Raw genomic sequence first — 18,686 nt, 5'->3', positions numbered from 1 at the left:
CGACACTCTTCCCCATAATTAAGTGAAGTTGGCCCATTCAAATATTTTATTTTGTCTTTATGGGTATATTTGCGAAGGCAACGCATAAATTGACGATTTCGCGGAGTTGTAGGCACGCACGATGAACTTGAACAGTCAATAATTTCCGCTGCCCTTTCGTGAAACTGCACACTGTATCCTTGTTCACGTGAAAGCAACTTATTTAAGGCGGGTTTCAACATTCCAAAGCTTTGTTGTAGTAAAGCTATGTTTGAGTTCAACGAACGACCATCAAGTAACTAAGTAGGTCTGTCTCGTAAACATCATCACAAGTAAGAATAACATGAGCCTGAATTGTTGGCATGGCCGTGCGATAGCCATGGCAGGAACAGTTTATTGTCTTTAACGAGGTCCTCAAGACCTATTTACAATGACAAAAAGAACAGCCTGAGCTGAAAAGATGAGAAGTCTAGTTTCTGCACACGACACGAGCAGGCTCGCGTTTGGGGATGAGGCAAAAGGTCGACTCATCCAACTGCCTTCAGACGCAGCCCACTGATTTCTTGCGTATGCTGGGAGAGGAGACGAAAAATTCTCCTTCTGCGATTTCAACAGGCAGGCTTGCACGGACGCCATGTGGCTGATTGCTAACGAAGGCGGCTGCTTCTGCAAGCACTGATTACTCGTGCCAGGTGAATGAAACGTGTAGGGAGACTAATTAGCAACTTTGTTAACACGCTTGTCTCAAACAAGTTGGGTAGGATGTGTAATTAATGGAAACGCAGGCCACACTACCCAAGACAACGCGCGTGTCACGCTCCACACAGCGTGTTTTCGGACGTCCATTTTTCGACACTTCAGCTCTGGAAATCTTCAGCTCCGGAAATTAGCGCTTACTAATAACCGAAACAATTAACCATTTCCTGGCATAGAGCCAAGGGCAACATAGCATTAGTGAACGTCTATTTATTCGGTTTTCTACAACTGTTAGACATCCATGCTTGTCGTACAATTGTTTTAATAAATTATCGTTAAAGATAATGTCTTGTCGAAGAAACCATGACCGCAACGTCCCTCTCGAAAATAACGTTTGAGGACAGCTATAAAGAGACAGTTTTTCTAAGCTTCCTATCATTTATGTCTTATTAGTAAAACACCTCAGAATTAACTGCTAGCACGACCACTTTGAAATACCTTGTAAAGCCAGAACATCAACTTAAGCGTGTCACATACTTCGCATCGCGCTTCAAACGAAGGTTTAGTAGACCTTCCATATAAAAAAAGGCATTTAAATACCACTTCAGATAACACATTATTTCTATTGCATAGGGTCTGGAAGAGCTAATAAATTGTCATACAAAAGTGCGCCCCAGCTGAAGAAAGTGGTTCTGATTCTGATTGCACGGTTTAACGCGCCGACGCAGCGCAGGCGATGAGGCGCGCCGTAGTGGAGGGCTCCGGATTAATTTTGACCACCTGGGGATCTTTAACGTGCGCCGAAATCTCGTACACACGGGCGTTTTTGCTTTTCGCCTCCATCAGAAAAGCGGCCGCCGCGGCCGGGAATCGAACCCGCAACCTTGTGTGAAGAAAGTGGTTAGTGAGGATGTTGTTTTTACGGTTCCCGAGTAAAGCCAACTGGAAAATTCAAAGTTTACACACAGCGACAGACGATAACGGCGATATCAGTGTGAGTGCTCAATGTACACCCATGAGCAAAAGTTTACGGACCAGAAAAAAAGCAATTTTAGGTTTTTTCTCTTCCGGTAGCAGCCCCAAAAACTTCCGAGTGCATGCTAGATGTTGTATAGTTACTGGAGTAAAGAAAAATACCGGACATAGTACCCCGGGCTGCCGTGCGGCAGAGAATTAACCCAACGTTGTTGCTTTCGTGGTCCGTAAACTTTTGCCCTTGTGTGTACATGACTCTAACTGCGCACAAAAAAAAAAAAAAAAAAACGGGACCAGGGATGAGAACACACACAACGCTCCGATAAATTGTGGTGCTGTAATAGTTTGTGGAGTGGTGTTATTTTAACAACGACAATGTACAGTACGGTGGAAATGACTACAAAAGTCGTAACATAATGTTTTCTCGCATAGCCCGGTACAGCTCACTCGTTTTACGAATGAATATCTTGTGCTCAGATCCCACTACCACTGATAACTAAATATTATTTTGATGACAGTTGGGCGGTTTAGGAACTGATAGCAGGGGTCCTAAGATATGACTTTGAATATTTTTATACGAACGCCAGACTTTGGTCTTTGTCAAGCACGCGTAGGCGCTATAAGATGCCTACACTTCTGCATTGTGAAATTGAAGCGCTGTTGATTTAAAAGTTGCACCTCAAGAAAAGATAAGAGGACTTTCGGCGAGTGGCATTAAAAGTGCTCTATTATTTAACGAGATCTGACAAAATCTTGCATCGAAAATAAATAGTTGTCTTGTGAAAATGCCGCTTGGCCATAACGAAGAGCCCAATCAATACCTCATGGCTTTTTTTTTTCAACCTATTTTCTACTTCAGAGCCACCCGATGGTCCGACAGGAGTGAGCGTGACAAACTACACGAGTCGATCAGCGACACTGCAGTGGCAGACGCCGTACAATGGGAACAGCCCCATCACTCGCTACATCTTGCAACACAAGCTGCAAAAAGGTGAGCATACCGATCACCCACCGGAAGAACGATCACCTGCATCCTACACATTAGAAGCACGCACCCATTTATTCTGTGCTTATTTGCGAGGAGGAATAAAACAACACGTGCTTTCCTGTGAGTAGCCAAAGCTTGCGGAATTTTATGCAATTATTACACCATCTTTAAAAATAAAATTCCAGCTCACGACGGAAAGTTTCATAGAAGCAGTGTTTTTTTTTTGTTATTTTGAAATTATGACAAAGGATAAACCCTGTAAGTAGCTTTACTCTTCCCAAGATTACGAACAAGAAAATTTTAATTTCGCATTCCTTGAAAGTGCAAAAAGCAGCATTTGATTCTCTGAGTTTGTAGCTGTATCTTTTCTAATCCGTAGCTTTTTTGGCGAGCAATCTGCGGTTTTGAGGGTTCAGCCCGGACTTTTGTACGTATTTTTACGCGCTGTGAAAAACCACTGGCGCCATCTAGGTGACTTTTAAAACCACCGATGAAGACACACCATATACAGAAAAATTATTCCAAATTACTTCGAATGCAAAGAAAGAGCCTTTAGGGAATTATCTGCAGAGGTTATAGACAGTGTACGTTACAATGATACATTATTACGGCCACGAAAGCGCTCTAAATGGGGCTTGCTCCAAGAGCATTCCGGTAGGGTGCCCACTTCCGATGGAACTTCCCTCCCAATCTCAGTGACTAGTTGAGTCCCTTCGCCATACTAAATCGTCTAATTATCGGTATACAGGTATGTCTATGCTCTTTGTTGAAATGTGCAAACGCAATTTTTGCAAGGCACACTCGCTGATGCCCATTCCCCCTAAAGTGGCTAATTTCGAAATTCCACACAGTTTCAGAACAGCTTTTCTCATTCGTGTATTTCTCTGCCGCATTTAATATTCGCGAAAAGGCGCGGCGCGGAAAAAAAGGCGTATTTCAATACCCGGAAAATGCGGTTTAGTGAACATAAATCTTCCTTACGTGCTTATTCTACTATAAAAGATGGTTAACCAAAAAAAAATGTGTCCTTTCCGCCCCGAAGGTGTGTGAGGCGCTATGAGGCCTCAAATGCGCTACGAAGCCCAAAACTTGGTTTATGACTCCCGCCCCAGTGGAGGGCTGTAGATTTACTTATACCACCTGGGGAGATTTAACAAGATCTGAAATCTCGGCACACGGTCGTTTTCGTTTTGGCGCCATCATAAAAATGGTCGTTGAGGCTGGGATTGAATCTACTTTCCTTGGCCTAGCGGCATGCACAACCAAGCGACTGAGCCACCGTGACTGGCAAGAAAGCTGGTATGCCAAGAATCGTACGAGCATCATTAATTATTTAATCAATGGTTTGTGCTACAGCGGGCCATCCGTTTAAGTAAAGTATGCCTACTTTTCAGTGTTTCACGGCGAATTTCCTAGAGGTTGATGGGCTGGTGAATCTCGCGCGCAGATCCGACTGCAGCAGTACGAGTTAACGCAAGCATTAATCCGCAGGAAAAAATATTTCCTGCTGTGGTCAGCCTAAGCAAGAATTATGCCCAAGCACTGAAACACTCGAACATGAAAGATTTGCAGGTGATTAGGTTTTCAATAAAAGACCGATTGCCAGCTAGGCGTGCAGTTACTTCATTGCACACGCGTAAAGGAATGTACCACGCAAGAAAATACGAGGGACAGTAAGGATGCACCAGTAAGGATGCAACAGTGAGGATGTGTATCCTTATTGTCCCTCGTATTTTGTTGCGCTGTACATCCCCTTAACTATGATCGACCAACCAGCCCAACATCGAACACACGAAAAATGTAGAGATTGTGTACTTTGTCATATTGGCGCGGATTGGGGTTGTTTCTGTGCCAAATGGGCTCTATGAGGGTTTTAAGTATGTTGTATTAGCACAGGGATACAATAAAGTAGTTATACGCCATAACCATGTCTCCCAATGGCAGAAGTGATGGCTTCCCTCTTTCTGTAAAGTCCATACCAAATTGTCAACATTTATATGTTATAGCTCTTGAGTTTCCTTTTTCAGTACAGAAAACACCAACATCATCGTTACCGTAAAAAAGGTAAAAAACCGAGAGCATATTCCTTCTTCCCGAACGCCGACAGAACACGGTACCGATGCCGGATCACTGACCAGCAAGTCAATAAACATGAGACATGGGAAATTTATTCCCAGCATCTCCTAGCTATGGTTCGGAGGGAGAAAAAACAAGACGATCGAATGGTGTTATAGCGCGTAGACATTTGCATGTGTTGTGATAAACGAGCTCTGAAAAATATCCGTCGTAAGACCAGAGGGTTGATAAGCAGGTTATTGATCTCCCTATGGAATCATATCGGGATCGTAATGGAATCGATGCCCGCTGCCAGTTTCCCCGGCCTCAAAGAATAAAACGAAACACTTTACTTCCGCTTTAAGCAGAGCTGCGATAAAGGGAAACCAAGCGGGTTTTTTTACGTGATGTGGGTTATCAGTATTTCCCCACAAAATTACAAGGTACGTCATTGCCTTGATAAAAAATGAGGGTAAAGGACTTTATATGCTAGGACTGAAATCCGAAGCATTTGACGCCGTTGGTGACATGGGCACTAAGTTCCCGATGCTGCCGTGGCGGTGAAGGCTCCAGATACTCAGTGACCCCCGACGGTTTCCGGTACCTCTCCTCGTGCAGAGTCCTGGAGCGGTCCTGTGTCCCAGCTGGTGGTACCCGGTTCAGAGACCCAGGCGAGCGTTCGCGGTCTCCAGCCGGTCACCAAGTACGCGTTGCGCATCGTAGCTGAGAACGCGCTGGGACCTGGCGTGCCCAGCAATGACACGCTGGTCACTACTCAAGAGGAAGGTGGGAATTCTCCTTTCCTATTTTATGTCGCCACTTCAGACTGCGAGCAAGAGAACGGAAATATAAGGAGTCGCTGGCGACGGCAAGGGAAACTTATTTTTTTTAGCCTTGGTACGGGAGATTTATTTTTTGTACCCTTATAACATCCTAGAAGGATCAGCGAGAAATAAAACACAAGGGTATCTGAAGGTGAATGCACAATTTCTAGATTTCAGTACGCTTACAAAAGTATTTCCCCGATTCTTCATTTTTCCCGACGAAATGCAGAAAAAAATATTTCTGTTTTTTACCCGCTGTCCGGAACGTTAGTGGAAGCAAAGCCCACCTAGTGCAAATTTCTCGGAAACTACAGAGGGCAAACAGTACTTTCTTGATAATCGAATAGCATATTTTAATGAGCATTAGACAACCCATGGAAATGAAGTTTGATTTCTAGGCCAAGTCTGTGGCGAAATCGCATCCTTTTTGGAGACACAAATGGAGTGTATTATTTTTGCGTCCATGACATTCATCTCGAACTCGTCTCTTTTGTCTAAGGTCATGCCCTCCTTGCCCCCTCCCCCCCCCCCCTTTCTCTGTCTCTTTTTTTTACGCACAGCACCCACTGGCGCGCCATCTTCCCTGACCGTTCATACAACCGGTTCACAGTCTCTCAAAGTGTCTTGGAAGGTGGGTACCACTAAGTGCGGGTCAGAGTATTATTTCCGTGGTTCGCGGTTACAGGATAAGCCTGCGTTGAGACTGAAAGCTCCAAACCATGGAGTAAATTGAAGTTCAGGAAGTATTGAGGATGTTACGACAATAATTGGAACACTAAATTTTTTTCCTGAGCGAACCGCTGGTCGGTTCACGCTCGAACTTCACACGAATGTCGCATTTTGTGGTCTATTTTGTTTGACACGGAGAACAACGACGGTACTTACCTGTTCATTCTGAAAAGAAATAAACACCATTTTCGCCTATGAGAAAATGGCGGCCGATTTGGACGCGCGAGCCAATGGAAGCTGATCTTGGAACGACGGCGCCACCTGGGGTATGCAGAGCGAAACGGACGACGGGATTCACGCTCCTTCCACCTAAGGAAGGAGCCAAATGGGATAGCCGACTATCAGAAAATCTGAAAGCAGGTATTCTGATCGTCCGCTACCTCATCCGGCTCCTTTCACGGTTGCAAGCCGCCAAATGAGGTAGCTGACGATCGAAAAATGTGAAAGCGGGTAGGGAAACAAATCGAACGTTTGTTTCCCACGATTAACCATGAGAATATTTTATTATGATTGGTATCAGCTGTTAAGCAACTGTTTGTGATCATCGTAGAATAGGAACGAAGGAGATTTTCTGATCGTCTGCTACCCCATTTGGCTCGTTCCTGCCGTGGATCCCCATCGTCTGTTTCACTCTGTATACCCCAGGTGGCGCCATCGTTCTAAGATCAGCTTGCACTAGCTCGTACGTCCAAATCGGCCGCCATTGTACCACAGGCGAAAATTGTTTCTATTTATTTACAGAATAAACAGGTAAGTACCATCGTTGTTTCCGGTCTCAAACAAAATAGACCACAAAATGCGACGTTCGTGTGAAGTGTGAGCGCGAACCAAGCAGCGGTTCAATCAGGAAAAAAAAAAATAAAGTGTTCCAATTATCGGCGTAACACCCTGTATATGTCGGTTAAAAGTGAACCTTACCTGGGTAAAATTTTTAGGTTACCAGGATTCTCATACGGTTTTTTGAGGCGCAATTGCGTTGAGCGATCCCACAAATAAAATAAAAGAAAGACAGAAAACAGGAATGCCCAAGCACCCTATGTCTTTTTCGAAGTTTGACTCTGTTTTATTGGATTTGGTCTTACGTAATGTGTGGTCCTACGTAAGGGGCGCCATTCAGCACGCTTCTGCTAAAAATAAATGCCATGAGGCCACGGGTCCGACTGGCCGCCTTGAAGGCTTGCTTTTTTGGTGCAGGAAAAAAAAAAAAATAACGCCCTCGTGTCAAGTTTTACGTATGCTGAAGGTACCCTGGTCGTCTAAATTGATTCGAAGCCTTCCATTACGGCAGGCCTAAAAACCCGGCTGTTGGTACGCCAAGTGCAACCATAATTTTAACTCTAAAATAGAAACAAACGCTTTAATCTTCACGGGTGTTATTAGTGCAAAAGAAATTAAATGGCTCATCCAGCGTAAAAGCCTGGACAATACGATGCGTAGTAACGCTGTGGCTTTTTCTTTTTTTTTATCTGTGACTTTGACCGACAGTCTCTAAGCTCCAGCAGAAGGACAGAGATAATTTTACTAGGTTAGAAACCTACCGATGTAGTCTTAAACCAAAGTAGCTTTTAACGGGCTAGAGTTAGAAAAAAAGGAACTCAGATGACTAGATGACATAATCTATTCGAATAGCACAGGATCGTAGTCGTCGGACGTCTATGGCAGAGGACTTCGTCCTGCAGGCGACATAAGCTGACGATGATTGTGTTGAGCGCCATGTTAAAAGAGTTTTAAGCTGCACTTCGTTACAACTTTCTTTGGGCCTTTTTTGACGCGCTTGCTACAGCGTTATAGCGGCATTGATTGACGTTTTAGGAATATCGCGTCAGATGTAATAAGCTGCCTGCGAGGCCCTTCATCATGACACTTGTAAAAGCACAGTACAAATAAAACCACCATAGTACGTCAAAACGTCAATGGTGGGGTACTATCCTTACGGGGTATCTCTTCTGCGTTCTTAGTACATAACGATTGGCTTGTGAACTGAAATAAGTTTTTTAAAAGGACCCTGCAACACTTTTTTCACCTTTTTTGAAATCCTAAATGCTTGCAGAACTCAGTCACCCAACACACCCGGTACTTAAATTAGGGGGTCGCAAAGTACCTCACTGCTCTATGACCATCAGATAACTTGTAAACTCCCTCAAAAGATTTTTCTCTCTTTCCCGGTCTTGACGTTCTTCGACAGCTCGAATTACGTCACTAAGGACATGTAGCGGCTGTTTCCCGGTTTTCCTTCAGCAATGAACGCTTCTCGATAACAACTTTAAAAAAGCCACAAAAACAAAGCAGAAATGGAAGGCGTATCTGTTGCGACGAGCAAATCACGCAGTGCCGCTCCGTGCTGGCGATAACTATTGCTTTTGCAGTGGTTCCGGACGCGAAGGAAAGAGTGAAAGCGCTTATAGAAAGTGCTGCAGGGTCCCTTTATAACATTGATCTATTCCTCTGATTCGTTGCCGCTCCTGGTGAAGGCAGCACGCCTTTTTTTAGTCGTCAACTTGTACTTTCCGCCTCGCACCCTTTCCTTCGCGAGCGTTCCTCGCACAATTATTCGTGCAAAGCTGCAGTCTGTGTGGTTGGCATTGCACAAGGGAGGGCCTATAACCCATCCGTTCCCCTACGTCGTACTCTGGCGGCATTATATATGAATGAGGTGTGCTTTGTGTGACAGAATAATTACATGAACTACTGCTGCCGTTCTTTTAATGTCTCATATTTTGACGTCGTATAGTTCTCGAACAATCTTCTGTGGCCTGACGCAGAGAAATAAGGGATCGAACATGCTGAGCCGATGCCGCATTACTGATTCTTATTAGGGGCGCCGCGATTTGACGGCGCCAATTTTGTTCCTGACCCAGCCCGGGATCAGAACGGGCGCTTCACGCAATTTTATGGCTGAGGAAAAATTTGTGCCCCGGATTTTGTCTTCGTAATCTTTCGCACGGCTTTCCTTGTGTACGTTTCGTGGGGTTCCTGGAGAACTCTCATTATACGACTTTTATGAGCAAATTTGCGGAAGCGACCGCTTGCAATAACGAGCGATGGCTTTTGGGAAGCTTCTTTCCTCCCGGACACGTACATTATTGAGAAAGATTTGCGTTAATGAGTTTTAAATCTTCCAGGCAAGCCTAAGCCGATCAAAATATTTCCACCTTTTTTTGTGTGCGTGTTCGTTTGTAGCTTGTGTCCTTGTTCCAGACGGGCTTCCTATCACAACGCACGCCATTCTGCTGCACTGTTTTTTTTTTTGGTGCATTCATGCCGTCTCTCCCAGAGGTTATTAGCAATCTGCCTCGCATAAATTCCCATGAATTAAGCAGAATGCTCATTGTGTTAAGTTTATGTTTCTCTTTTGGCTGCAGAGGGTTACATTTTCGCTGTTTACATTGCTGGGATAACGACCGTCATCCGTTTTGTCCCAAAATAAGCCCAAGCTTCTTGCCTTGTTTCTAAGAGCACGTAATATCCCGTAATGACGTCTAATTTGATGTGAACTACGTCCTGGTGGCAAAGAGGCATTAAATATTTTATGCTCCACAACGATAAATATTAAAGTTTCATTCATAGCTGTCGCCTGAATGGGTGCTAAATCTTTTCGATGAAGATGGATTATCTCGCACGCACTGGGAAATAAAAGTGCACGCGAGACTTCATGACTACTTTTAGATTTCAGAAAACATACGCGCGAACTTTCGATCGCAATAAAAATATAATTAATACGTTAGTAATATTGAATTTTACTAAGGCGATTATCCCAATTGATGCGCGTATATATTTTCAATCCAGAATAGATAATCTTGGACCATGAGTATACACAAAGCTACTTTCAACGAGCGTTTAACTTCGCAATACGGACGCACGTTTAAGAACATCATTGCACGAAACAGAGCATACGCTTTGGCTAGTCGTTATTTTTTACAGCGAAGCTGTCTACGGCCACTCTCTGAATTTTTGCTTCCACGGACAGAATGACGTAGACAAGATGTTCTTTAAATCTTTGATTAAGGGAATGCGCGAAAACCTACAACAGTTATAAGATTTTTCAGTGTGTTTTCAAGAACCCGAGTGCAGTTTGCGAGAACTGAATGGTGCTTTTCAATGATATAAATCCTCTTTCCCCCTTTTTTTCATTCCCCCTTTCCACCGTTCCCCCACCAAGGCGTCTTGTGTTTTTCTCATTAAAGCCGCCTATCATTCAATCAATCTTGCGGAAAAGCCAACTTTGTGGTTGCTCTGACCCTATTGTAGGTATCCTGAAAAACACCTTACTGAAATTGGCTGTTAGGACGACTCTAATTGCAAACAAACAAATTACGGACAAACTTGTTTTGTTTCGTGCATTCTCTTTACTCTTCCTCTTATAGTGGAAGGGAGGGGACTTTTGTTTGCTATCAATAATGCTAAGAGGTGAAGGGGCATGAGGAAATTTAACGATATACGTAAATTGAAACCCCTTTTTGATAAAGAGGTCACGAAGGAGCAGGAAAGAATCATCCTCTGATTACAGACGAGTACGTTCCCACACCCGACAAAAGCCCACTTCATAGCCCACTTCATAGCCTCTAACCTACGCTACCCGCTTTGTCGCTTTTCCGAGTATACGCGAGTATACCACGTCTCATAAGCGTGCAGAGTGAACCCCAAACTGGAGCCGATACAGACCCCTTTCTGTGTGCAGTGGTAGGCAGTGCTGTCGAGCTCCAACGTGAAAGAGCAGCTTCAGCTGGTGAAGAAGGCCGTCGCAGCGGGTAAATCTGAGGACTCCACCCCTGTGTGTTGATTAGAGCAAATGTTTATTCTCTCTATTTATCGGCAGACTCCTCAGCGACAATATTGCTAATCATCTGGAAGCACTTCTTATCAGCCTTGTCGTCCCACTGCTCCTCCCTGACCTCGTATAACGACGCGCGTAAATGCGACAACACCTGTGGAATGGCCGAATATTGAACCCTAACCCCGTGTCCCGGTCTCCTGCGTGCCCAGGCGCCCAACAAGGAGCAGCAGCACGGCCCCATCCTGGGATACCGCGTGGGCTACCGGGTGGCCCACTCGGACGACAGCTTCCAGTTCAAGCAGGTCGAGGCGCGCCGCGGGGCTGCGGCAGCCTCCTCCCTGTCCGCGGGGCATCACCAGGAAGACGAGGAGGGCGCTGCCGGAGGAGGAGGAGAAGGAGGAGGAGGAGACAAGGAGGGAAACCAGGAGGCCTTCGAGACGACGTACCTGACGAACCTCCGCCGCCTCACCAAGTACGGCATCGTCGTGCAGGCCTACAACGGTGCCGGCACCGGACCCGCCTCGGATGAGGTCATCGCCACCACTCTCGAAACAGGTGCGCCCGGGTTGCCTATTGCACCCCTTGTTTCTGCATGCGTAATTACGACGGGGAAACCACAGGAATATTCCACGCGACCGGCTGTTATTGCTGAGCTGAACGCCAAACATTGTTCGATAACACTAACAGAACAGTTTTCAGGGACGGCAATAGCTTGTTCACGCTCATTTGTAGCGCCTTCTAATGTTCTAATGGCAAACTGCATAACTGTGCATCGATCCGGATAAGCCACATAGGCCGCATCTTGTAGTTTATCGTTTAAGGACATGGAGGCTCAGTGCAGCAGCCTGGCGCACTCGCCTAACGAATTCGTTCTCGTAAATGACCATGGGTCGTCGCTAACAAGCGAGGCAAGGCGCGGTACGATGAGAAAAAAGGGAGAAAATGCTTGTCGATTTTTTGATTTCCTACAAAAAATATTCGTTTAAGGTACACGTCACCAATGTTATATCCAAACAGCTGGCACCATGACTCATTGCGTGGTTTTATCGTGCACAGCACTTTTGTTGCAGGTAGGATGTGGTCGATGAAGCAGATAGTGACGGCCTCTTCCCCCATGAAACATACATGCCTCAGTGGCATCCTGTGGCACCAAGCCCGCAGAGAATGCTGCAGGAAGTCTATGCAAAATTGATTTTTAGACACAGGGCGTATTCCCAATTTTTCATAATCACTGTACTTCTCTCTCTTTTTGAGGAACGCTCATCCGCATGAAAGCCCCGTGTTGACCTAGTAGTACGTGACACGTGCCAAACAAATAACCCTCTCGGAGAATCTCGGTGAGAGCATTAGCCATGCCACGTGCTGCCGCAGTGCCGATTTAATGGCCCGGGTCTTTTCCGGGACACGAATACGCCGGCTAATGCAAACCCGGCAGCGCATTTCATTATTTTTTTCTCCCACCATTAGAAAGTGAAACCTAACATTGATGTTGATGCAGTGAAACTTGGACAATTTCTTGAATCCAGCACGGCACAGTTCTCGCAATGCATGCACCAGTCACGCCATTCGCTTTGTCGATCTGTCCCGAATCAATGCATAGCACTGTGTTCCCAGTACTAATCCTGTAGTGCACACGTGAAACATTTAGGGCAACTTTTTTTTCTCCCCGCTTATGAAGCGGATTGTCAGACCTTGCGTTTAAGCTAACAGCATGAAAAATGATACATGCGCTGCTAGCTACCGAATAAATCTACACCAACTTACTCCACTGGCGACTCCACTATTGCAAAGCTTCAGTAGCGAGTTGTAGCTGACCGTTTTTCGCGGTCCGCTCCGCTGCGATAGCTAGCGGGAGTGCCATTGCTCATGCGTGGCGCGCCTGGCCGTGAACGGCATTGGCTCCGGTTTCGCTAAGCGAGCCGCCGGTACCGGAGCGGACCGTCGAAGACGGTCAGCTACAACTCTCTTATTTCTTTTTCACAAAAGTTCTACACGCTCGTCAACCGGCGCGATTTTATTCGATACAAAACGAACGAAAAAAAGTAGGATGAATATATGCGCAGCTACCAAAACTTTTGCCGCTAGCACTGGTATCACTCCAGCACACATTTCCCTTAGGTATGTCAGTCAGGAATTTACGCTCTTCGCTCTTCGAGTTCTATTGTAACCTCGCGGTTCATAGGTAAGACAAGAACGGAGAGCACCAAATTTCTCGGAGAGTTGTGGGCCACAACTATGCTTGGTTATTTATTTATTTATTTATTTATTTATTTATTTATTTATTTATTTATTTATTTATTTATTTATTTATTTATTTATTTATTTATTTATTTATTTATTTATTTATTTATTTATTTATTTATTTATTTATTTATTTATTTATTTATTTATTTATTTATTTATTTATTTATTTATTTATTTATTTATTTATTTATTTATTTATTTATTTATTTATTTATTTATTTATTTATTTATTTATTTATTTATTTATTTATTTATTTATTTATTTATTTATTTATTTATTTATTTATTTATTTATTTATTTATTTATTTATTTATTTATTTATTTATTTATTTATTTATTTATTTATTTATTTATTTATTTATTTATTTATTTATTTATTTATTTATTTATTTATTTATTTATTTATTTATTTATTTATTTATTTATTTATTTATTTATTTATTTATTTATTTATTTATTTATTTATTTATTTATTTATTTATTTATTTATTTATTTATTTATTTATTTATTTATCTATCAAATAGTGCCAGTCCCTTTTTGACACCGAGGAAATGGGGCATATAGAAGCCTATCCATATACATAGAAAGGTACTAAGCTCACGGACATGTTTGCGAAAGAGAGTCAGGGAATTAATAAATATATTTTAGTATTCAGATTACTGGTTGTACAAACAGTGCACCCGGAAAAGGGGGCACAAGCCCCGGATAGTTTATTATTATTATTATTATATTAATATTAGTTATTAGCATATTACTTAAAAATAGAGGTGCAACATCAACCCGAGAGCGGGCTATTTTAAAGCTTGACCGAGACCTCATTTCCGGAGCCTCGTAAAAAGTTCACGTTGTAGCACAAAAGTCTGGCTTTAGTCCGGTTTAACCGACTTTGGGAGATTGTTTAACATGCCCGGCTGCTATTTGCTGCGCTTCATATGCAGATACCGAATCTAATGTATGATCAAAAAATAATTCCAGGATTGGTCTAACGCATACATTGTTTGGGTTATGCGCTTTTGCGTTGCTGGAACACCCAACGCTACAAGATATTTTGTGAGCGATATATTTCGCCAAGCAACGCATTTTCGCCCGGAGAACGCACGAGTTCAGAAACGAAATGACCGTAGATATTTTACTGCCCTTGTACTGGGCAGTGTAACGACTTCTTGCAAACAAAATCAGTACATGAGCCACACCCGTGATACACGAGCCTTATACGCTGTCGAAGGCAACTCTTGCAAAGCGGAGAAGTTTTAAAGCCGGTTTTATCGAACACAGCGATCGACAACCGCACTGGTTTCGAAAGCCTTTAAATGAAAGTTTTAAGAGGTAACTTCGTCTCTGGGAAAATGCGGCTACGTGGTAATGTTCAAAAGAGCGTCTATAACGTCAGTACCGGGGCTGCTCGTTACGCTAGCACCTTCTTGCGCACAAGCGAAGCCAAACTTACTGTCATCACGCGCTGTTGCAGATGAGCCTCGTAGCCCCGTAAAACCCCAGCGTTTAAACGCTTTTGTGTTCGGGGATATACGAAACCGCATGCTATATAACTTGATCTCTGGCGAGAATTGCGGACACGTGTTGAAAAATGGCAAGTTCAACCGATTTCATTCATCCATTTAAGAAAGCAGATTAAACATACCGTATTTTATGGGCAATGAATGCGCATGATTTGCTCGAACTCTGGTTGGGGTCAGTATACACTGGCATTCTGATAAAAAAATACGAGAAATAACCCTGCGCACGTCAAAAAAAGTGATGGTTCTGTCTTTATAATAAAAGTGCTTGCAATTAAAATGACAGCTAGCATCTAACGTGCTGACGTGGTACTCTCCTCTCACGGTATCGGAGGCTTCAAAGGTGGAGAGCTGGTATATGTGACGACTTCCGCTTGTCGTTAGCGCTGATGAAAAAAAAGGGGCGAAAGAGTTGCTGATTATCTCGGTGCAACCGCGCGTAGCGGGAGTAGAAAACTGCGGCACTCCGTCAGGTGACACCAGGTCGTTAAGCGCACTTCGGAATGCGTGATAGATGTTTACACAGCACTTGCGTTCTGTTTTTGAGTTCAGTATTTTTTTCCCCCTGTGAAGTCAGCCTATATTTCTTCTGTGCAATTTTTTGCCCTTTCAAAGCATACTTTAGATGACTCAGAAAGTGAGCGCAAGCGCGGGTCTCTAGGAGCATGGGCGTCGAGAATTTTTCTGTCACTCTTTTTGCCAATATTTACCGTTCGTTTTAAACAAAAAAAGGCAAAAAATAAAGGAAACACCACTGCGCGGGACGTAAAAAAGGCGAATGGTCGTTAGCATCCTCAGTTTTTATGCGTCGTAATCAGCGACCCGAAAGACGGTTCAGCTGGCGCCGTACAAAATAAAATGCAGCTCGCGACGAGGAGGAGCCGAAATGCGCGCCCGAATGCTCTGGCATTTTGCATATTCGCAGCGTCGCTTCGCGTTACTGCGGTGCCCGAAAACGCGGGCGCCGTAGTTTGAGGCGGGTCAACGATGATGGGCTCGACAGCAGTCTGCGACGGTTCTCGACATGGCGAGCGATTTCATCTTTTGCACAGCATAACGAACGCACACACTTCAAGGGCGAGGGAGTAGTCTTCAAAACGCATCTAACGCTGGTCGGAACGCCCTATTTTGGGCACGCTTTGCAGAAGAAAAAAAAGAATTCTAAAGTTAGTGATAGGACTAAGCCGGGAATAACGATGGCGTCACTGTAGTGCCTCGAATAGAACAAAAATAATCTCGGTTTACGGCACCGGAAAAAAAATATCAACTTGCAATTGTGTGTTTACATTCAAGTCTCGGTTAAAGTGGTATCGACTTTAGTTTTTTTTTTTTAAAGCTCTAATTATTTAAAGAAAAAAAATCAGTGCTCTTCCCCTCTGTAAGGAAGGATATATCCAGCGAAGCTGAGCGCAGCCCAATGAGTGCACGAAAAAAAAACACGTTTGTTTGAATTTGCGATTAAATATACTTCCTCGCTAATTAGCTGAATTAAGCTTAGATGGACTCGAGCTTTATTCTTGCGAACAAGCATGGGGCTGTCCCTTTTCCCCCCGCGTCGGTGTCGTAGGCATATTTGATATTCACCTGAAATGCCGGCGAAAGTCCGAGCTTCGAATCCCGGACCTCAGCTAACGTTTATTCAACTGCAAAGTTTGCAGGGGGAGATGTATAGCTTTCCTTTCTTGCCAGCTGTCCGCATTTCAGCTGAATGTCATTTTTAATGGAATAGCTTACTCCACCTTGCATTATTCCCTAAAATGGTCGTCCAGACGTGGGCCCTCACTTCGAGTTATGGACTAATTCAATTTCTCTACGCAAAAGTCTAGCCTCCTTACTCGCTCAATTGGTAGACTTGCTGAGGGGATAGGTGATTGTCCGGGGTTCGAAGCTGGAACCGGGTGAATATTTCTTGAACTGCGAGTTTCTAAGCAAGCTGTATAACTTCCCCTTGCAGCCGCACGGAGGCACTTTGGGCTGATGGCAAATTTTGTCTAAGCGGAAGCTTACTCCATTTTGGTGATTTCCCATAAACTGGTCGTCACCAACTCTGTGTTTCTCTTTTTCTCTCTCCTCACTTCTACTCCGCATTTCTTGTGAGCATAAGAACACTTCAAACCTGTGGGTACGGGGCATAGTCATGAACTGCAAATATCTAATAAGCAGCGCAGTTATGGTAACAGCATCAAGAAACACTATGCTTAGCATACGTGATAAAAGTGAAAATTCGCATGTAAAAAAGCGATAAATTCGCATGTATTCTATATCAGTTACTTCAATTCAATTGTATTTCAACACCTGCGATGTTTGCGGCATAGACAAAACGCCATATAGGAGCTTGACTGGGTCCAGGCTCACTACATGGCCCACTACGTGAGTCCTACAAACGGCACGTACACCTCTCGCAGAGACATTTTATAATTATTTTTACAACATCCGGTGCACACAGAAGATAAATGATAGCCAATTTTTCATACAAAACAAAAATAAAGCATATAATCACTCTGAGCTAACAAAAGCTTCAGAAAACATAATTATAAAGAGCTAAATACCGAACACTTGATAAACAACACATCATTACGGAAGTGTCAATTTTAGAAACAACACAAAACGCACACAGTCGCTTGAAAACGCACAATACCGAGAAAAAAAGGAGATAAAAGACAGTAGAGATGTACAGCACAATATTACAAAATCAACCAATCAAAAGAACATGTTCCGCGAGGTATTAAACGACACAATAAAAATGTTCACGTCTTCTACAAGAGAAACATCGTTAAGCATAGATGGCAAACAAATTTTAGACATTTGTTTTCCGCAATTTACTCGATCATTCGTAAAGCTTTCGTGCGGACCGTCGGGAAAAGCCGGATAACTCGTGAAATACATGAGAAAAGAGCCGTGAGGCTCTGTTATGCAGGTAGCAGCCTGTGCTTACACAACTCGAGACTAACCCTGTGCCAGGAAAGCAGAGGACCGCCACGGAAGAACGGAATCTGCAGTCTCTATCCGCGTCCATTATTAGAAATTACTACCGCATAGCTGAGGAATCGATGTCAGACCACGGAATGGGGACCGAGCCCTGCGGTATATATAGCAATAAAAACGGCAGCGTAAAAAGTAATAACAAGAGATGCGGCGAAAAGGCAAAGCGAGTCTGTTGGGGTTTACGCGATCCATTTCCTGTGGCAGAATGTGGTGCTCCTCGCGCTTCATCCAGTGTATCTGTCCCGCATGGCTTCCTAGCGGCTTCCTTTATTCCCCTGTCTGCCCGCACGACCTGCCTCGAACTTTTCTTTTTTTTTTTCTTCCGGCAGCGTGCTAAGTTCTCTTTCTCCAGTTCTGCCTGAGACTGGCGGAGAAAAGCGGGATACGGAAGTGAAGGAAGCGAGGCAAGAAATGCTGAGCTCCCCCTGACACCTGTGACAGGACGTTACGGGCCACGGCGGGCGCATCATTCCGACTGCGATCGCCACAGGGGCAAGCAAGGAAATAAAGTCGCGTTGGAGCGGCACTGAACGTCACGAGAAAAAGTCAGCGAGACGCTGCGATAAAGGAGCGGATTTTGTTTCCAAGCCATTGGTGCCTAAATGAACATGTCACTCAGACGCGCGCTTCCGCGTATATAACAAAAACGCGAGAGCGAATGACTGCGTTCCTCGTGGGGATGAAGCCAAGCATTTTTTTCGCGATCACAGAGCGGAGCGTAGACGAAATGCTACCTCACCAAGCCGGAAATGAACAGCGGAATCGCTCTCCTGCTTCCCAGAAGCCGTTTGAGCGTGACAACTTCCGCCCAGGAAGATCAAATATTGGGATCGCAAATGAAACGTTTCGCATTTAAAGGACCACAGAACATCTATGCGGGAATTTTAAATTATGAAGCCATTACGAAAGGCACACAGCGCC

General features: G+C 44.0%; 1 protein-coding gene across 1 annotated transcript in view; it reads left to right on the top strand.

Annotated features, from left to right (window-relative positions):
• The window catches only part of LOC144174036 (cell adhesion molecule Dscam1-like), a 284,742-nt gene that overhangs the window by 244,118 nt on the left and 21,938 nt on the right, over positions 1-18,686 (top strand). Inside the window, exons 15-18 of the mRNA XM_077702435.1 lie at positions 2,510-2,641; positions 5,312-5,479; positions 6,078-6,148; positions 11,230-11,575. Coding sequence (XP_077558561.1) covers positions 2,510-2,641; positions 5,312-5,479; positions 6,078-6,148; positions 11,230-11,575 — 717 coding nt within the window. The remainder of the gene's footprint in view (positions 1-2,509; positions 2,642-5,311; positions 5,480-6,077; positions 6,149-11,229; positions 11,576-18,686) is intronic.

The sequence above is a fragment of the Haemaphysalis longicornis genome, unplaced genomic scaffold (genome assembly GCF_048455015.1).
Source record: "Haemaphysalis longicornis isolate Haplotype H1 unplaced genomic scaffold, Haemaphysalis longicornis Haplotype H1 scaffold_3, whole genome shotgun sequence".
Classification (NCBI taxonomy): Eukaryota; Metazoa; Arthropoda; class Arachnida; order Ixodida; family Ixodidae; genus Haemaphysalis; species Haemaphysalis longicornis.
This window is presented reverse-complemented; position numbering and strand designations above follow the sequence as displayed.